The 20,455-nt window shown below is 48.7% G+C and overlaps 2 protein-coding genes across 8 annotated transcripts in view; both read left to right on the top strand.

The window, feature by feature from the left end:
- EMC1 (ER membrane protein complex subunit 1) overlaps window positions 1-9,559 on the top strand; it is a 28,376-nt gene extending 18,817 nt beyond the window's left edge. Inside the window, exons 15-22 of the mRNA XM_087879112.1 lie at window positions 815-976; window positions 1,541-1,660; window positions 2,959-3,096; window positions 4,822-4,995; window positions 5,121-5,331; window positions 6,490-6,574; window positions 7,236-7,365; window positions 8,333-9,559. Of these exons, the coding sequence (XP_087735238.1) occupies window positions 815-976; window positions 1,541-1,660; window positions 2,959-3,096; window positions 4,822-4,995; window positions 5,121-5,331; window positions 6,490-6,574; window positions 7,236-7,365; window positions 8,333-8,512 (1,200 nt within the window). The 3' untranslated portion in view covers window positions 8,513-9,559. The remainder of the gene's footprint in view (window positions 1-814; window positions 977-1,540; window positions 1,661-2,958; window positions 3,097-4,821; window positions 4,996-5,120; window positions 5,332-6,489; window positions 6,575-7,235; window positions 7,366-8,332) is intronic.
- A 977-nt stretch (window positions 9,560-10,536) lies between these two features.
- The window catches only part of UBR4 (ubiquitin protein ligase E3 component n-recognin 4), a 133,337-nt gene continuing 123,418 nt past the window's right edge, over window positions 10,537-20,455 (top strand). For all 7 annotated transcript variants that reach the window (XM_087879111.1, XM_087879110.1, XM_087879109.1 and 4 more), the window contains exons 1-7: window positions 10,537-11,083; window positions 14,762-14,859; window positions 15,870-15,973; window positions 16,251-16,380; window positions 16,473-16,612; window positions 18,045-18,147; window positions 19,576-19,717. In XM_087879111.1, coding sequence (XP_087735237.1) covers window positions 10,935-11,083; window positions 14,762-14,859; window positions 15,870-15,973; window positions 16,251-16,380; window positions 16,473-16,612; window positions 18,045-18,147; window positions 19,576-19,717 — 866 coding nt within the window. In that variant the 5' untranslated portion in view covers window positions 10,537-10,934. The remainder of the gene's footprint in view (window positions 11,084-14,761; window positions 14,860-15,869; window positions 15,974-16,250; window positions 16,381-16,472; window positions 16,613-18,044; window positions 18,148-19,575; window positions 19,718-20,455) is intronic.

The raw sequence follows: 20,455 nt of genomic DNA, 5'->3' as shown, positions 1-20,455 counted from the left end.
TAAGTGCTATTGCTAAGTGCTAAAAAGACTGGGTGGGAGAGAAAGGCCGATGGTCCATGTGGGGGAGGAACGCCGGGGGAGCAGCCTTCTTTGATCTAAGGCCGTGGTTCTCAACCTGCGGTCTCTAGGGGGTCCATAAAAGCTTGGAAAAAAATATCATGATTTACCGTATTTTTCAGAGTATAAGATGCACCTCCCCTCCCTAAAAGGGGGTGAAAATTTAGGTGCATCTTATACACCTAAGTATGTAGCCCCGCCCACCCACTGGCCCCCACCCTTTGGCCTCTGCCTCCCAGCAGTTTACCTCCTTGCAGCAAACAGCAAGAAAAAACAGCTCCTTTCAGCTTCAGCACAGCTTAATTAGCACAAGTTGATTGTTGGATCGGCTTCCTGACTCTCAGCTGTTTCAGGCTGCCGGGATTGCCATGGCCTATTGCTGCGCGGGGCCTCTGCTGCTTGCTGCAAGGAGGTAAATTGCTGGGAGCAGATTTTTTTTTCCCCTTGTGCTAATCAAGCTATGCTGAAAACGAAACTGAAAGTAAAGCAGGCTGCTTGCTGCAAGGAGGCAAAATTGCTGGGGGGCAGAGGCAGATTTCTTTTTCTTGTTTTCCTCACCAAAAAAAGGCAGGTGCGTCTTATAGTCCGGAGTGTCTTATACTCTGAAAAATACGGTAAATCTTGAGCTAAGTCTCGGGGGTCCCTGGCCACAAAAAGGTATTTAAAGGCCCACGGGGAAAGGAAAAGTTTTGAACCAATGGCCTAGGGTGTTTTAGCCCCCACTCAACCTCTCCCTGCTGCCTCCCCTTCCCCCCAGGAGTCGGGCCTCAGCAAACTCTATGTCTTCAACCCCATCTTCGGCAAATGGAGTCAGGTGACTCCCCCGGGGCTGAGCCGCCCCATCCTGCAATCCATCCTGCTTCCCATCATGGACCAGGATTACGCCAAAGTGCTGCTCCTGATCGACGACGAGTACAAGGTACCCCCGTCCCCTTCCTACAGCCTTGGGGAGGGGGGGGAACAGGTGGGTGGGTGTCGTACTGGCAGGATTCTTCTGGAGAGGCCTGTTAAGGAATTCATGTGCACATGAAAATGATTGAGAGTAGTTAGGAAATAACACAGCCAACACACAGATTCACTGAGTTGTGTTTACTTTCAGGAAATAGTAATAAGGCCCAGTCCAATAAACAGTCCAGGTCATTCACATATAAAGCAGTAGATGGTTAAACAATAGTCCAGGGATAATCCAATAACAAAGTCTTCTTACCAGTTGTTGTAGTCATACACGAGTTGCAAACAGTAGCAAACACAGCAAACAGCAGTAAACAGCACACAGCAAAGAGCATCAAAGAGAAACAAACCATGTTTCTAGCTCCCTCTTAAGGACATTGGCTACAGAGCCAACCAATCAGGACACAGTATGATGCAATACAGCAGTTTTAAAGCTATCGATGGTTTATATATTGCCAACCCAAGAAGGTAGGTGAAATCATTTCCTAACATTTCCTATTTGCTTCCCCCCCCCCTTAACTCCCTCCGGCAGGTGACGGTCTTCCCGGCCACCAAGAACGTCCTGCGGCAGCTGGAAGAAATGGCCCCCTCCGTCACTTTCTATCTGGCGGACGAGAAACGGGGGAAGCTGATGGGACGGAGGCTGAGAAGGGTACGGCTCCTGGATTCCCAAGCGGGGGGGCAGGGCGGGGGGGGGCGTTGTCAGTGAATTGGAGGGGAGGGGAGGGACGTAAGATTTCTTCTTTTTTTTAGATGAAGGGAAATTTTCTTTGATGTCCTGTTGCTTTGGTCTGTCTGTCTGTCCGTCTGCCCGTCCATCTATCTATCTATCTATCTTTATCATCTGTCTATCCATCCATCCATCTCTATCTATATCATCTATCTATCTATCTGTCTATCTACTGTATCTATCTATCCATCCATCCATCCATCTATCCATCCATCTCTATCTTGTATCTATCTATCCATCCATCCATCCATCTCTATCTTCTATCTATCTATCTATCCATCCATCCATCTCTATCTTGTATCTATCTATCTATCTATATCATCTATCCATCCATCCATCTCTATCTTGTATCTATCTATCTATCTATCTATCTATCTATCTATCTATCTATCTATCTATCATCTATCTATATCATCTATCCATCCATCCATCCATCCATCCATCCATCCATCCATCCATCCATCCATCCATATCTATCTATCTATCTATCTATCTATCTATCTATCTATCTATCTATCTCATCTATCCATCCATCCATCCATCTCTATCTATCTATCTATCTATCTATCTATCTATCTATCTATCTATCTATCTATATCATCTATCCATCCATCCATCTCTATCTTCTTTCTATCTATCTTTCATCTCTCCCACACACATCTATTTAATCTATCCATCACCTATCCATCTACCCTATCTCTCTCTCTCTCTCTCACACACACACACACACACAATTAATTTATCTGTCTCATATCATCTCTGTCACACACACATCTAATTATCTATCCATCTGTCCTATCCATCCATCCATCCATTCATCCATCCAATCTCTCTCTCTCTCTCTCTCTCACACACACTCACTCACTCACACACACACACACCTATTTATCTGTCTCTAGCCAGGGTATGGCATAGAATACATGGCCGTAAAGATGGAGCACATCATACTATAGTGCATGTATAATGGAAATACGTAGTCGATTTTGCAAGGTGTGAGGAATTCAAGACGTTACGTTATAAAGTTACGTTTTGGCATACGTCGGTGGAGGAGAACGGAATTAACAGCTTCCACTAAGGCAGAGGCTAAATTGGGGGAGGTCACTGCCAGCCTCTCTGGGTCCAGACAGTGCTCGAGCACTTGGGAGGGGAGTTAGAGGGGAGAGTTTCAAGTCATGAATCAGCCTTTGACCCACTGGCTATTCCCCACCCCCACCCCCCAGGATCTGGCAACCGAAGAGACTTGGGATGTCACTATCCCTCCTGATCTGCAGCGCATCGTGACGGTGAAAGGGAAGCGGGCCAACGAACACGTCCACTCTCAAGGCCGAGTGATGGGTGACCGGAGTGTCCTGTACAAGGTGAGAGGGAGAAAGCAAGCTCCCTTCTCCTCCTCTTCTTCTCCTTCCTCTTCTCCTCTCCTATCTCCTTCTCTCCTTCTCCTCTCCTCCTCTTCTTCTCCTTCCCCTTTTCCTCTTCTCCACCTCTTCTCCTCTCCTTCTCTTCTCCTGCCCCTTCGCCTCCCCTTTTCTCCTTCCTCTCCTCCTCTCCTCCTCCCCTTCTTTTCTCCTTCCTCTTCTCTTCTCCTATCTCCTTCTCTCTTCCTTCTCCTCTCCTCCTCTTCTTCTCCTTCCCTTTTTCCTCTACCTCTTCTCCTCTCCTTCTCTTCTTCTCCTGCCCCTTCTCCTCCCCTTTTCTCCTTCCTCTTCTCCTTTTCCTCTTCTCCTCTTCTCCTCCCCTTCTTTTCTTTCCTCTTCTCCTCTCCTATCTCCTTCTCTCCTCCTTCTCCTCTCCTCCTCTTCTTCTCCTTCCCCTTTTCCTCTTCTCCACCTCTTCTCCTCTCCTTCTCTTCTTCTCCTGCCCCTTCTCCTTCCCTTCTTTTCTCCTTCCTCTTCTCCTTCTCCTCTTCTCCTCTCCTATCTCCTTCTCTCCTCCTTCTCCTCTCCTCTTCTTCTCCCTCCCCTTTTCCTCTTCTCTACCTCTTCTCCTCTCCTCTTCTTCTCCTGCTCCTTCTCCTCCCCTTTTCTCCTTCCTCTTCTCCTTCTCCTCTTCTCCTCCCCTTCTTTTCTCCTTCCTCTTCTCCTTTCCTATTTCCTTCTCTCCTCCTCTTCTTCTCCTTCCCCTTTTCCTCCTCTTCTTCCTCTCTCCTCCTTCTCCTCTCCTTCTCCTCTTTTCCTCCTCTTCTTTTCTCCTTCCTCTTCTCTTCTCCTCTCCTATCTCCTTCTCTCCTCCTTCTCCTCTCCTCCTCTTCTTCTCCTGCCCCTTCTTTTCTCCTTCTGTTCTGACCGAGGCCTCCCAAGATCATGAAGCTGACTCCTCATCCGGATAAAACCTCTTTTATTTAGATTAAAGGGATTTCCTCTCCATCAAAGTCCCGGCAAACAGTCTTTCATGAGATTTCACAACTATAGACCTTTATCAGGCTTGGAGAGTGGCCAGGCCGATACCTGCACCAGCAATTACTTGGCAAGAAGTCAGGAACAGATCTTTACCCTAATGAATTGAACTAATTGTCTCCTGCAAACTCCCCTCCCCTTCGCTCCTCTTTATTCCCTCTGGGAGGGGCCATTCACCGTCCATTCACCTGTGCCTTTACTTCCGAGTTGGCCCTTGTTCCTTAGCTGTTCCCTTCTCCTGTCAGCTCTGTACATGCGCACACTAGGAACAGGCTCCAGCTGTTCCTCTGCCCCACTGATGTCTGACTCCGAAGGCAGCTGATAACTGTCGGAGGGCCTTGGCCCCCTCTCTGCCCCTAACGCAGAGCCCTCATCAGAACCCTCCCCAGCCCCCAGGACTGGCCCATGTTCCTCACCAACCTCCTCACTTTCTGAGTCTGCTGCCAGCTCTGCTGGCCACTGGCAGGCCACACTACCTTCCTCTTCCCCTCTTCCCCTCTCCTATCTCCATCTCTATTCCTTCTTTCCTTCTCCTTCCTGTTTTGCTCCTCTTCTCCTCTTCCCCTTCTCCTTTCCTTCTTCTCCTTCTATCGCTCTCCTTCTTCTTCCCTTCCCCACTTTGTGCAATGGCTCTGAGCCTTTTGCCTAAGGAAGCCTAATGGGCTTTGTATTCCCCCCTCTCCCTCGCAGTCGCTGAACCCCAACCTGCTGGCTGTAGTGACCGAGAGCACGGACACCCACCCGGAGCGCTCGTTCATCGGGATCTATTTGATCGACGGCGTCACCGGCCGGATCATCCACTCCTCGGTGCAGAAGAAGGCCGAGGGGCCGGTGCACATTGTCCATTCAGAGAACTGGGTGGTGGTAAGAGTTTGCCCCTCCCCCAAAGCTTCAGTACCTTGTAGGGCCAAGTCATGAGAGAGAGGGAGAGACCCCAGGGACTTGAGAAATGTGGCTTTATTGTTAGAGACCCTCCTTCTCTCCTGCAGTACCTATATTGGAACGCCAAGGCCCGTCGGAACGAGTTCACAGTGCTGGAGCTGTACGAGGGCACCACGCAATACAACGCCACGGCCTTCAGCTCCCTGGACCGGCCCTACTGGCCCCAGGTGCTGCAACAGTCCTACATCTTCCCCTCCGCCATCAGCGCTATGGAAGCCACCATCACCGAGCGGGGCGTCACGAGTCGCCATCTGCTGAGTTAAGGAAGGGGGCCGGGAGAGGGAGGCCAGGCGGTGTGCCTTACATTCACAGGTTCACACTGAGGATCCTTCAGAGGATTCGGACAGTGAGGAGGTTGGGGAGGAGCGTGGGCCAGTCCTGGAGTCTGGGGAAGGCTCCGATGAGGGCTCTGCGTCGGAGGCAGAGAGGAGGCCAGGGCCGCATGCCAGTTATCAGCTGCCTTTGGAGTCAGACATCAGTGAGGCAGACGAACAGCTGGAGCCTGTTCCCAGGGTGCACATGCGCAAAGTTGCCAGACAAAGGGAACAGCTAAAGAACAAGGGTCGACTCAGGAGTAAAGCCACAGGTGGACGATGAAGGGCCCCTCCCAGAGGGAATAAAAGAGGAGCGAAAGGGGAGGGGAGTTTGCAGGAGACATAATTAGTTTGCTTAATTGGTTCGTGACTCTCCGAGAATCCTTGCCAAGTTTTGAAGATATCGGCCTGGCAGCTCTCCAAGCCAGGTAAGGTCTGTGACTGTCAATTCTCCCTTGAAAGACTTTGCTGGATGTGAATGAGAGGAATTCAGTGTCACTTAATAAAAAGGGTTTTTTTGTCGGGACAAGGAGTCTTCTTCGTGGTTTGGGGAAGTCTAGGTCAGAAGAGCCGGTGGCTCCGCCCCAGAGCAGATCGAGCCCTCTAGAGCTTCCTGTGTCCCTTGTGATGCCAAATTTGGACCGGGCACCCTGGGCTAAGCTGGCAACTTTTCCGAACTGCCACTCGCTCTCCCTTGGCGAATTCGTGCCTCTGCCTTCTCCTTGTCAGGAGAAGCAGCACAGGACTTTCTCCTGATTGCAGAACTATTCGTCTGAAATGGGATAGGATTTCCTGTTTGACCAGAGGAGGGTTGGACTAGAAGACCTCCAAGGTCCCTTCCATGATTCTCTCATTTTTCCTCAGTTTGTTACATTTTATGTCAAAGCTTAAAAATACAAAATTGGGGCAGGGGAAAAAAACAAAACCGGAGGCGAAACAAAAGTAGACAAGAACATTTTTTAAAAATTACGAATTAAAAGAAAGACACACAAAAAAACCTACATTATCCTCCCTGACAAATCTATTGCAACAATAACAGCTTCTCTCTTCCACCCTCCCCTCCCACAATTTCAAAGCATCTCCATTTTTCTCTTGGGCACAGTTGGTCTTCCCTCGGGAGCCATTTTGTCCCTCCCCAAGGCTTTGATGGATCCACGGCGGCCGGAAGTCCCCACAGAGCAAACGAGGTGAGGAATTTGGGGAGGGGGGAAGATCCATCCACTGCCTAGCCCTGGGGAGAGGGGTTTTCCCTGCCCTGAATTGACCTTCCTTAGTCAGACCTCTGTGGCCAAGATTTTGTAATGCTCGGGGGGGGGGTTCAAAAATTTTAGCAAGGGGTTCTCTGCCCTGTTGCTGGGTGGGTGTGACCATGGTGGGCGTGGCCTAGTAAGCCTCCTGCGCCATGGTGGGTGGGTGGGTGGAGCGTTTTTGCCCTCCCCGGGCTCTGGAGGTTTTTCTCGGCAAAAACGTCCTCCCCAGGCACCGGAGGCCCTCTGGAGTTCCGGTCTTCCCAAACTTCTGGTAGATTTTTCGCCCTCCCCGAGCCTCCGCGCACCCCCTCCACATACCTGCATCCAAAACGGGCCACGTGGGAACTCCTGGGAGGAGTGGGGCGGGGTGGAGCGGGGCCAGCCAGGAGTGGGATTTGGCGGGTTCTCCGAACTGCACAGAATCTTAGCTAGAGGTTCTCCCGAACCCCCAGCGGCCCCACCCCTGATGTAAAGTTGCATAAGAATTATTACAAATTGCAAAGAGCAGTGGCGAAATACCAAAAAAAAGAAAGGAAAAAAAAAAGAGAATAAGCTAGGACTGAGATGTGGGACCGAGATGTTTTCCTGCTCATTTCAGGGAAGAAAACCTGATCCCTTATTCCCCGGATGTGCAAATCCACGCCGAGAGGTTCATCAACTACAATCAAACCATCTCTCGAATGAGGGGCATTTACACAGCTCCATCGGGCCTGGAGTCCACTTGTCTGGTGAGCTCTTTTTTCTTAGGCCAATGTTCCTTCAGCTTCGAGAGGGGTGGGACTTCAACTCCCAGAATTCTCCAGCCAAGCTTGCTGCCTGGGGAATTCTGGGAGTCAAAGTCCAGTCCTCTTTAAAGTTCCCAAGGTTGAGAAATGCCATAGACCAGTGGTGAAATGTAAAATGTGTTCTGTGGGGGTGGGGGTAATGTGACTGGGTGGGCGTGGCCAACTTTTATTTTTTACTTTTAAAACCATTTTTTCTACAACCTCTTCAGCCGAAGAGGAGGTTAAAAAAAATGTTTTTAAAAGGCTCTGACGATCCCAGCTGAGTTGCCTGATCGTCAGAGGCTTTTGTTTTCTTTTAAAAGCATTTTTTTTTGCTTTTAAAAGAAAAAAAAGCCTCTGACGATCAGGCAACTCAGCTGGGATCGTCAGAGCCTTTTAAAAACATTTTTTCTACAACCTCTTCAGCCTCTGACGATCCCAGCTGAGCGATCATCAGAGGCTTTTTTTTTTTAACTTTTAAAAGCATTTTTTCGGCCGAAGAAAAAATGTCCAGGATGCGAGGGGTCTGTAGATATTTTCCCAGCCCTCTTTTTGACTTGTGCAGTATACAGGTCCTCAATGGAAGGCAGGTTGGTAGCCATTGTTTTTCCTGCAGTTCTAATGATCCTCTGAAGTCTCTGTCTATCTTGTTGGGTTGCAGAGCCAAACCAGACAGTTATGGAGGTGCAGATGACAGACTCAATCATTCCTGAATCATAAACTGGATCAGCAGCTCTTTGGGCAGTTTGAGCTTTCTGAGCTGGCGCAGAATGAACATTCTTCGTTGAGCTTTTTTTGATGACGTTTTTGATGTTAGGTGTCCCATTTTTAAGTCTTGAGATATGATAGAATCTAGAAAGTTGAAGGACTCTACTGTTGATCCTGTGTTGTCTAGTATTGTAAGAGGTTTATTTATTCTTCTCTCCTTCAGGTGGTAGCTTATGGGTTAGACATCTACCAGACCAGAGTCTACCCCTCCAAACAGTTTGACGTGCTCAAAGACGATTACGATTACGTCTTGATCAGCAGCGTGCTGTTCGGGTTGGTCTTTGCCACCATGATCACGAAGAGGCTGGCTCAGGTGAAGCTGCTGAACCGTGCCTGGCGGTAACGGGAGAGATTCACGCAGACCCGCCCTTGAGGGTGGACGGCCGAGCCCTCCGCGAGGGAATCCCGGTGGGTTGCAGCCTCATTTGAAAGGGGAAGGGGTGTCTTGCCCCTTTCCCCCTTGAAGAACGAACGAACTGTGGAACCGCGCTGCCTGTTGCCCAAACCCGTCTCCAATTCACTGCGGAAAATGAGAAATTCTTGAGAAACGGGAAGGTTCTGTGAAATTAAGCTGCTTTGAAAATGGTGTTTTTTCCCCCCTCGTCCTTCAATTTGCCTGCGCTGCAAAACTGCTTTGCTGTGGAACTTTCTTACAACGACCGTTTTCGACTCCTGAAGCCGTGATAAAAACATTGTCATCCTGTTTCTTCCCCCTTGAAATTTTAGCCGATTTAAGGAATTCAGCCAGATTTCTCTGCATAGCTTGTGTCCTCTCTTTCCCTCGGATTTTCAGCAGAAGAAAATGGCTGGGGTGGGGGGGGAAACCCAGCATTTTGAGAGAAATGTGTGAAACATCAGCTTGGAAAATGCAGAAGATGAATCTGAAAAAAATAAGATATAAACCGGGCAAAAGTGAGCCTGTTCAATCTTTAGTGTCCCTGGCAAGGAATTTCAAAGAGAGACAATCTGTCATTTCCCTGCATTGAATTTTTAAATTTCTCTTTCTTAATTGGCTCTTTCCCCCCCCCTCCTTTGTCTTATAGTTTCCTAATTTATATTGAATTTTTTGAGTCAGCCCAGATTTGGGTTATGGGAGTACTTGAAGCTCATGAAAAAAAGCAAGTTTGACTTTGTAAATGAAACATTTTTCCTGAATGTGTGGGGTTTTTTTTTCTTTTTTCTCCTTACAGCAAGTGAGTGGTTTGCTAATAGTCTTCGGTCGGTTTATTTAAATTTATTCTGAGGAGGTGGTGGTGGGCAGAGTCTAAATCTGGAGTTTGCAGGGTAGAAATTTGTGTTTTCTGTCGGGGGAAAATGTGAAGTCAGACCCAATTCCCCCTGTATCCAGATCAAGGCAGAGCAGAAATAAAAGAAATAAGAGTGAATTTGCTTCTTTGGCTCCCTGGAAGTGTGTTTAACTGGCAGGTTTCCCTGGAAATGCAGGCTTGCAACCCCTTACCTATGAAGCACCATTATTTTCATCAACTTTATTAAATGTAAAAATATAAGAATATATAAAATAACAGAAGATTTTAGATTGCAAGCTCTTTGAGCCAGAGATTTATTTGAATTTTAAGCCATTAATGTGTTATATACATAGATATATATACAAATATATATGGCTTTTTAATATATATATATATTATATATATATGTAGGTCTTTGGTTATTCGGGTTTTCTCCCGCGTAAAATTGGAGGTTTCTTGGGGACGTTTCGACGAAGTCTCATTCGTCATCTTCAGGCTGGTGTTCTCGGCTTCGTGCTTCCAGGAGCAATGTGAGATCGCAGCACGAAGTGGAAGCACGAAGCCGAGAACACCAGCCTGAAGATGACGAATGAGACTTCGTCGAAACGTCGCCAAGAAACCTCCAATTTTACGCGGGAGAAAACCCGAATAACCAAAGACCTACATACAAACACCCGCGAAAACCTCAGAAAACAAATATATATATATATATATATATATATATGCATATTCTTTCTAGCCAGGTTTTACCTACATATATATATATATATATGCATATTCTTTCTAGCCAGGTTTCAAGCCTATGAAAAAAGAAAAAAGATTTATATATATATATATATATATATATATATATATGCATATTCTCTCTATTTATATATATATATATAAAAAAAATAAATAAATAAACAAACTCTTGTGTTGGATGATTTCAAAATACATCCAAGATGATCAAACTTTTTAAAAAATCCCCTTTTTAAAACCCGTCTTTTGCCCATAGAAACCCTAGAGCGAGGGCGCATGCGCAGGTGCCAGAGAAAGTCGCTGAGTCACCTTTTTGCGCAAGCGCCCTTCCGCGCCTAGCCGGGAAAGGAAACCGATACTGCGCCCCCTGCGTTCCTTTGGCTTCCTTTCCATGCGGGGGTGGAAGAGCGGTCGGAAATAGCCGGTGGGGCGTTCTAGCCGTCCGTCCCGGAAGTCTCTCTGGCGCGCTTCTGTGAGGCGAACCTGCGGTCCCCTTTGAAAGCCGCCAATTATTCCTTTGGACGTTGAGAGCCTGGATGTCGGTTGATAATAAAGACAAAACCGTCCAATTTATTCGTTAGGGCAGGTTTTTTATTTTTTCCCCCCTTTCAGGGAACAGACCGGTGTCGTTTGGGGTGGGGCGGAGCTTCAACCGGAAGCAGCGGCCGGTCGACGTCATTTCCCGCGCGACCCGGAAGTTCTCCCCCGGCCTCTGGTATCTTCGCCTCAGCAACTCTAACGCTACTGGAAGCAGAACTGAGGAGAGGCGGCGGCAAGATGGCGGCGTCGGGGGGCGTCGGCGGCGGGCCCGGGTCTTCGGAGCGGGATCCCGGCTGGGAGGTGGCGGTGCGGCCGCTGCTGTCGGCCTCCTACTCGGCCTTCGAGATGCGCGAGCTGCCGCAGCTACTGGCCTCCGTCATTGAGAGGTGGGAGGGAGGAGGAGGAGGAGGGGGCGGGGCTTCAACCCTCCCCTCCCCCGCCCGCCGGGTTGGAAGTGGGAGGAGGGGCGTCCTCGAGGAGGAAGACCCCCCCCTATTTTGCACTGCCGACCCCCCAAAACCTCCCCCTCAGGTCTCCCTCTCGGTTTGACAGCTCCTAGTGGGCGGGGCAAAATGAGGCCACCTCCTCCCCTCACAAACTCTCCCTCTGCTGGGTGATGGGAGTTATAGTCCTTACCCAGCTGGGAGCAGCCTGGCCCTAGGGGAGAACCTGCCCCCCTCTGGGGATGATGGGAAGGGTGGTTGGTCCACCTGGGAGGGGAAGCCTCTCTGGGGGGAAAGTGCCCCAAGGATGTGGGCGATGGGAGTTATAGTTCTCACCCAGCTGGGGAGCAGCCGGGCTGAGGGGGAGAGAACCCGCCCTTTGGAGATAATGGGAGGTGTAGTTGGTCCACCTGGGAGGGGAAGCCTCTGGGGAAAGTACCCAAAGGATGTGGGCAATGGGAGTTATAGTTCTCGCCCAGCTGCGATGAGGGGGATTGAAGGAGAGAACCCGCCCTTTACAGATAATGGGAGGTGTAGTTGGTCCACCTGAGAGGGGAAGCCTGTGGGGAAAGTACCCAAAGGATGTGGGCAATGGGAGTTATAGTTCTTGCCCAGCTGGGAGCAGCCAGGCTGAGCGGGATTGAAGGAGTGAACCCACCCTTTGGAGATAATGGAGGTGTAGTTGGTCCACCTGAGAGGGGAAGCCTCTCTGGGGGAAAAGTGACCAAAGGATGTGGGCGATGAGAGTTATAGTTCTTGCCCAGCTGGGAAAAGCTGGGATGAGGGGGATTGAAGGAGAGAACCCGCCCTTTGGAGATAATGGGGGGGGGGTGTAGTTGGTCTATCTGGGAGGGGAAGCCTCTAGGGAAAGTACCCAAAGGATGTGGGTGGTGGGAGTTATAGTTCTCACCCAGCTGGGAAAAGTTGGGATGAGGGGGACTGAAGGAGAGAACCCGCCCTTTGGAGATAATGGGGGGTGTAGTTGGTCCATCTGGGAGGGGAAGCTTCTTGGGGAAAAGTGCCCAAAGGATGTGGGCGATGGGAGTTGTAGTGGTTACATGGTGGTTGAAAAGCCCCTGCTGCCCTGGATTTAGAAGGAGCTCCTTAAAGGGTGGTGTTGAGGGGGCTGAGGTGCGCAAAAGTTTCAGGTTGTGAATATCTGTGATGGGTTGGCTCTTCATATTGCCATTTGCCTTTGGTTGTCATTTCTCTGGGTGGATTTAAAATAGCCAGGCTGGTCTTTCAGGATCTCTTTGATATAAAGACATTTGGCTTTAAAGACACGTCCAAAAGGGCAAAAAGAAATGTTTTTTTAAGCTGTTTGAAATGTTTAGTCAGATCAGTTGGAGGCCTGGCCCTGCAGGATCCTTTCCTATCCCGTCCCAGTTTAGAAAAGGCTTGGAGAAAGTGGCGTCCATTTCTTCTCACTGATGAAATTGCTTCCACACTCAATCCATTGGGGATTTGTTGTGCTTCACTTCTTTGGCCCTGTGTTTTCGTTTGCACGTTTTTTTGGGGGGGCTGCAGCCCCCTCTTTTTCTTTTATGGTCTGGGAATGCATCGCTTGAACCTAAGCACTCCTAATTTCAGTAGTACTCCATATCCCATCCTGATGTTCTTTGGGTACCTGAGACTTTAGAAGGGTTTGAATATCTAATCTTATATTCTAGCGGTGGGCTGGAGCTCTTTAGCATATATTTTTGCACAGTTTCTGTTTTAGATAGCAGCTGTTTGTCTTCTTTGAAGCAACATATCACTAGTTGATTTTGGGCTGTACGTTGCTTTTATTGATGGTATATCTTAAGCTAGATGTTTGTGCTGCTGGGGTTAAGAATTTCTTAGAGCAACTGACTGCTGTTCAGAGTTGGAGTTATTTAAAAAACAAGGTAATTCCCCAAAACAATATTTAAAAATGCTATCTGGATTCACGCTGTTGGGGAATCCGAATGTAAATTTTTCACCAAATGCTCTCTTCATCTCTTGTCACATTAGAGTGTTTATCCAAAGTTTCTGTTATGCAACAGCCTGCTTTGCAAGGCTCTGCAAAGTTGCACATACTCTGTCTCTTTGCCTTCCTGGGTGGGATTGTCAGGTTTGTTTTTCAGTGCATGCAGAATAAATCACATGAGTCTAGTAATCAAGGTTTGGAAAAGCAAAAAAAAAAAAAAATTAGCATGCAACCGCAAGTATTGAAGGTGCTGTGTTCCTGTTTGCTCTTCCTTTCTGGGATACAATTCTTAACCGTTTATTTGCAAAATAAACCCTCTCAGGGATTTTGTGATCCTTGTCTTAAGTTGTGTGGAATCATTTCAGGGCCTCCAAATCTTGCAAGCCAAATGATGCCTGCCGCAGTCACTTCACTGTGTCCGTGGAATCTGTGGGGAGGATTTATAACTCGGATTTCAAAAGTTGTGTCTGTTGTTTTTGTTGGCTTGCTCCGAGTTCATAATTCTGTCATGGTGCAGTCCCTCCTAACATTTAAACATTGCTGATGCTGAATCAAACTTTAGGTCTGAGCCCAGCGCTTTGTTCCTGAGTAGCTGAGTAGCCTGAGTACCTGGTCAGTCAGATAAACAGGGGAGGCCACTGGAATTCCTCAGCAGTATCTGATACTGACAGATAGATCTCTCTGTGCTTACCATCTGCTTCTTGGTGGAACAAGAAATGTATTTGATGAGCCAGTGGTCTGACAGCCCATATGTTGTGGCCCGTCAGCGGCCTGTGCAGTTAGTAGCTGATTCCGACAGCGAGGAGGCTGGTGTGGTGCTGCGCCAGCAGCCTGTGCAGCTGACACTCGAGTCAGACAATGAGGAGGCTGGAGAAGATGTGGTGCCAGAGGCGGGGATTCAGCCAGGGCCTTCAGAACCTCCAGAAGCTTCCATGGGTGAAGAGGAAGAAGAGGAGGAGCCTCTTCTCGATGCACAGGCGCGCAGAGCTGCCAAAAGGCAGGAGTGGCTCCTCAGGAGGAGGTCTCCTCAAGAGTAAGGCTTGGGGCTAATTGGCCACTCCCTTAGCCTATTTAAGGAGGAACACCGACTGAGGCAATTTGTAGGGAACAACTTTAGTTCACTCTCCTTCGCGTCTGGATTCTCTGCAAATTGCTTCTGGGCTTTTTGCCAACCATAGTAAGATTGTGATTATTTTATCTTTGGTTTCTTGTAGGCTGTTAAGAAAGTTTATTAAAAGCCTTTGTTTGGAAAAAGACTGAGTTATTTTAGTAAATTTAAGTTTTGTAATGACTTTGTATGTGCTGTGTTCTTTGGGGTCCATAGCTGGGGCAGAACACCATGGCAGCTTCCTCACATAAAGCAAGTGGTTTCTATAGCAAAATGTCCCAATTCAGAAAAGGACGCCAACTTAAGAGGTTCAGACTTAGAACTAGGATAAGCTTTCCAGCAGTCACAGAGATTCCTTTCAAGTCCCTGCTGGCTGATGATCTGACCTGTGGTTTTAAGCGCCAGTAGGGAAGCTTAAGTTGCTATATATCAGTAGCAAAACCCACCCAGAGACCAAAATTCCACCTTCCTTCCACCTTCGATGCTCAAGAGCTTCACAACGTTTACTTTAAGGGCGCCCGGTTTCTGAGTCTTGTGTTTCTCCTGCTTCTTTCCTCCGCCGCAGCGAGTCGGAAATTCTGCACCACGACAAGCAATACGAGCCTTTCTACTCATCCTTTGTTGCCCTTGCAACGCACTACATCACCACGGTGTGTGGAGTGGGTGAGTGAGCGCGGACTGTCGTTGTCTGCCTAGTTTTTAATTATTATTTCCCCCCCATGGAATTCTGTGAGGAGCGGTTTCCAAAACCGTCTTAGGAGGTGGTTAGCAGAAGGGTTAGAAGGGACATAGCAGGAGGGAGGGGCATTTATGAACACCCAGAAAGGAGGAAGCAGAAAATGGTTTTTCAGATACCAATAGCAATAATAGCCCTTAGACTTATATACCGCTTTACAGTGCTTTTACAGCCTTCTCTAAGCGGTTTACAGAGTCAGCATATTGCCCCCAACAATTTGGGTCCTCTTTTTTTTTTTTTTGATTTATATGCCGCCCTTCTCCGGAGACTCAGGGCGGCTTACAATGTGCTCAGCAATAGCACATTTTACCCACCTCGGAAGGATGGAAGGCTCAGTCAAGCTTGAGCCTGGTGAGATTTGAACTGCCAAATTGCCGGCAGTCAGCAGAAGTAGCCTGCAGTACTGCACTCTAACCACTGCAGCTCATGTGTAGAGTAGAGTAGAGTAGAGTAGAGTAGAGTAGAGTAGAGTAGAGTAGAGTAGAGTAGAGTAGAGTAGAGTAGAATCGAATCGAATCGAATCGAATCGAATAGAATCGAATCGAATCGAATCGAATCGAATAGAATAGAATAGAATAGAATAGAATAGAATAGAATAGTTGGAAGGGACCTTGGAGGTCTTCTAGTCCAACCCCCTGCTTAGGCAGGAAACCCTACACTACTTCAGACAAATATATCTGTAGGTTGGGGTAACTTTTGGTTCCATTGCCTCTGATCCCACCGAATGGAACCTCTGAAGGCCCAAAAGCCTCTGAATGGCTACAGTGTCTCCACCAGAAATTAAAGGGTTGGCGGGCAGGCTACATTTCAAGGGATGGGGATTCCTAGATCAGCACACGCAGTAAGGCAAGGACGTGGCATTGCTTAAACGCTCCTTCCTCCCCCTCCCATCCCCCCAAACTTGGTTGGACTGACGTAACCACGTTGCCTTTTTCAGTACCTCGGAACCAGCTGCAGTCTGTAGCAGCTGCCTGCAAAGTACTGATTGAATTCTCCCTGTTGCGACTTGAAAACCCAGACGAGGCTTGCGCTGTCTCACAGGTGAGGAGAGAGGGAGAGTTCCTCCCCCCTTCTGCCATGTTGGGGAGTTTCTCCGAATCACGGGAGGCCCTTGGTTGAAGCTGACCCAGGGAAGCCCGGGTCTTGCTTTGCAAGACGTAAGGATCTCGTGCCTCGGAATTAACAGCAGAGGCCATGCTGGATGGGGGTGGAGGTGGGGACTCTGGGAATTGGTGCCTGCCCAGCTGGGGGTCTGCTCAGGTTTGGGAAAGTTGCCCTGAATCTTGCGCCGCTCACCTTTCCTGAAATGCTGCCGTAGAAACACCTGATCCTGCTGATCAAGGGGTTGTGCACCGGTTGCAGCCGCCTGGATCGGACAGAGATCATCACTTTCACAGCGATGATGAAGTCGGCCAAGCTGCCTCAGACAGTGAAGACCCTCTCAGACGGTAAAGGCTCCCTCCCCGTGACATCATCTGCCCCAGGGGGGTGCCGATAAGGGCCTGCTAACCCTAACCCTAACCCGTTCCTCTTTTTCCAGTGGAGGATCAGAAACAGCTGGCTTCTCCCGTCAGGCCTGAACTGCGCCAGAAGGAGGTTCAGATGAACTTCCTCAATCAGCTGACCTCGGTCTTCAATCCCAAAATGGCCCTGGCACCAATGACGACGCTGCAGGCTCAGGTGGGTTGCGGAAGGAAGAAGGTTTCCCGAGAAGGCTCGGATTCCCTTTGGGAAAATGGCTGCCCATCCTCCTTAATGAGGGGCGACCGGAGGGCCCCAAGGCTCTGTCTGGAGTTCTCGGGGAGCCTGTGAACTTCTGATGGCGGGAGATGGTAACTGTTCTGACCCGGCTCCCCAAACACGACAAACCCTCTGTAGTTAAATCAATGATTCATTTATTAGGAGTGCCAGCAGCTCTGGCAAAAATCTCTCTGTCTTTCACAGCAGGCTAGCAAGTCTGTCCGCTAGGGAGATGAATAGTTGTCTGCCACACCTATTCATCTCTGGCCCCTGCCTTTTATCCCCAGAGCTAGGGTGGGGCTTCGCTAGCACCAATGGCTCTTCCATCCCGAGGACCGGCCCATAGATTTCCACTGCTCTCCTCTCCTCTGCCTTCTGCACATCCGCACATCGGGCACTGGACCCAGCTGTTCCTCCTCTTCCTCATCAGCCACCTCCAGACCTGGGGGCTGTTGACTCTCCATCTGAGGGCTGATGGACAGCCCAGGCTCTGCCTCTCTCTCTGCCTCTCTCTCTCTCTCTCTCTCTCACTCTCTCTCTCTCTCACTCTCTCTCTCTCTCTGCCAGCTCCATTCCCTCTTCTCCCTCAGAGCTCTCAGTGTTCTGTCCCCCTTCCCCACACAGGCAAACACACAGCCAGGCACACTTGCCAAGATTTTATTAAGCAATCAGACTACAAACCCTTGCAGATAAGAGTTTTGACAGTAAACTGCGAAATGCCTGCCAAGTCAGTTTTCACTCACAGTCAGCAAGAGAGAGTTTCTCCTCAGTCCGGTTCAGTAGCAAAAAATAATCCACGAAGCCAGAATTGGCCAAGGTCCAGTCCAAATATGCACAAGCCAGATTTCAGGTAACGCGATGTGACTCTCAGGTTTTTAACTTTGTCCGTCACAAAGCCTGAAGAGCAATCCCACCCACTTTTATTCCTGGTGGGGCGTGGCTCCGTGACTCAGCTCAATCTCTGGCCCTCCCACGCCTCTTCCGTTGCTGCGCACGCTTCTCCCTCCGACGCTGCCTGGGATCAAGCCAGGATTCATCATCCTCGCTCCCTATCAATTGGGTGCTTCGATATGCCTTCCTCCTGGCCCATCCCAGGCTGTTCCTCCTGGCCTTCGGATGGAACCTGAGGCATTGTCAGTTCCTCCCCATCACCTTCTGAGTCCTCTTCCTCTGTCAGGACAGGCTCGGGAGTCGGGGTCACAACAGTCAGGTTGCCCTGATGCTGACCCTGACTCCCACGCCTCCTCCTCCTCCTCCTCCTCCTCCTCCTCCTCCTCCTCCTCCTCCTCCTCCTCCTCCTCCTCTGATTTGGCTGCTGGAGGGGCCGTCAGCCGACAGGCCACAACAAAATAACGCTTGGCTCTGCTTCTAGGGGGAAGGCGAAGGCGAAGAGCAGGCGGTCACAGACCAATCCTCCACAGCCAAAACCAAGAGTATATTTGTTGCCCAGAATGTGGCCAGCTTGCAAGAACTCGGTAAGGAAAGTGGGGGGGGAGGAGCGTTTTGTCTTGCTTGTCTTAACAGAGCTTCCCCGTTTCCAAAGGCGGCATCTGGAGAACGAGGGGGGTTGGGGCTGCTTCCTTGCCATGACTCTGTTCTCGGGCCCAGCCGTCCGCAACGCGAGTTAAGAACTACAATTCCTTTGAGGTGGTGGAAGTCCCCGACTTAACAACGGTTCATTTAGTGACCCTCCAAAGTTAACGACAGCACTGGGGGGGGGGAAAGCGACTTAGGACCATTTCTCACACCGTTGCGGCATCCCCCATGGCCATGTGATCAAGACTCAGCTGCTTGGAAACTGAGTCACACTTAACGACGGTTGCAGTGCACCGGGATCATATGATCGCCCTTTTGCGACCTTCAGACAAGCAAATAGAATACTGCATCCAGTTTTGGTCACCAAAGTCCTACACTTAGGCAAGAAAAACCCAAAAGTACCCATATAGACTGGGTGAAACCAGGCTTAATAGCAGTAACTGTGAGAGGGATCTTGGAGACTTAGTGGACAACCAGCTAAATATCAGCCAGCAGCAAAAAAAAGCCAACGCAATCCTAAATTGCATTAACCGAGGGATACAATCAAGATCAAGAGAGGTACTAATACCACCCTATAAAGCCTTAGTAAGACCACACCTAGAATCCTGCATCCAGTTTTGGTCACCACACTATAAAAAAGATGTTGAGACTCTAGAAAAAGTGCAGAGAAGAGCAACCAGGATGATGAGGGGACCGGAGGCTAAAACATATGAAGAACAGTTGCAGGAACTGGGCATGGCTGGTCTAGTGAAGAGAAGGACCAGGGGAGACAGGATAGCAGCCTTCCAATATTTGAGGGGCTGCCACAGAGAGGAGGGGGTGAAGCTGTTTTCCAAAGCACCCAAAGGCCGGACAAGGAATAATGGATGGAAACTGAACAAGGAGAGATTCAGCCTGGAAATAAAGAGATAAAGTTGCCTTCAGAAGTTGTGGGAGCTTCATCACTGGAAGCTTTCAAGAAAAGACTGGACCGTCATCTGTCAGAAATGGTGTAGGGTCTCCTGCTTGGGCGAGGGGTAGGACTAGATGACCTACAAGGTCCCTTCCAACTCTGTTAATCTGTATTAGATTCTATGGGGAAGCCAGATTCATTTAACAACCGGGTTGCTAATTTAAGGACTGCAGCAATTCGCTTAACAAATGTGGCGAGAAAAGTCGTAAAATGGGGTGAAACTCGCTTAATGAATTTCCTCACTTTTGCCACGTAAACTTTGGGCTCAGCTGCAGTCGTTAAGTTGAGGGCTACTTGTAATTTCTTGCCTCTCTGCTCCCCGGGGCCATTTGGCAGGCTCCTGCCGGAAACAAGACTCTTAAGAGGCTAGTCCTCATCATTTGCTTCCTTCACCCTGCTTCCCTTTCCATTGCAGGCGGTTCTGAAAAGCTGCTGCGGGTCTGCTTGAATCTCCCGTACTTCCTGCGCTATATTAACCGCTTCCAGGATGCCGTGTCGGCCAATTCCTTCTTCATCATGCCAGCTACTGTTGCCGACGCCACAGCAGTCCGCAACGGGTAAGCGCCTGTCCTCTTCCAACTCTGGCTTTTTATAACCTGGTTTCCTTCCCCCCCCCCTCCCGTAGGTTCTGAGCAGAACTCGATCTCTTTTTTTTGTTTGTTTGTTAAATATTTTTTATTGTTTTATATCACATATTCCATTTCTATTTTGAACAGTATGTTTTTTAGGTGTTAAAAGGTCCAAGGTGTTAACATATAAACATCATCATAATCATTGTAATCATATATGCGATAATATCAATTGTTATTGAAAAGAATGCTATCTTCTATTATAGTACCCTGTTTCCTCGAAAATAAGACCTCCCCTGATAATAAGCCCAATTGGGCTTTTGAGCGCATGCGCTAAAATAAGCCTTCCCCCCAAAAATAAGCCCTCCCCGAAAATATTTAAACGCAGAGCTGGAAATCAGGTAAGACAGCAAGAGGAGCCCCGTCTTGCTCCACGTACCCCAAAATAATAAGACCACCTTGAAAATTAGGCCAAGTGCTTATTTCGGGGTTCAAAAAAATATAAGACAGGGTCTTATTTTGGGGGAAACACGGTATCGGTTATATAACCAAGATATTTACTCATCAGTTTTTCTTTCTCATATAGTCCATATTTCACATAAATCTCCTCTAACCTCCGTATCTGTCAGTTAACCATTTATAGAATAGTTCCCATGTTATAAAATATTCCGAGTCTTCTTTTCCTTTGATTTTTCGGGTTAACCTATCCATTTCTGCACATTGCAG

This window comes from Pantherophis guttatus, chromosome 15 (genome assembly GCF_059756535.1).
Source record: "Pantherophis guttatus breed Tessera chromosome 15, ASM5975653v1, whole genome shotgun sequence".
NCBI lineage: Eukaryota > Metazoa > Chordata > Lepidosauria > Squamata > Colubridae > Pantherophis > Pantherophis guttatus.
Note: the sequence above shows the minus strand (reverse complement) of the source record. Positions and strands in the feature narration are given on the sequence as shown.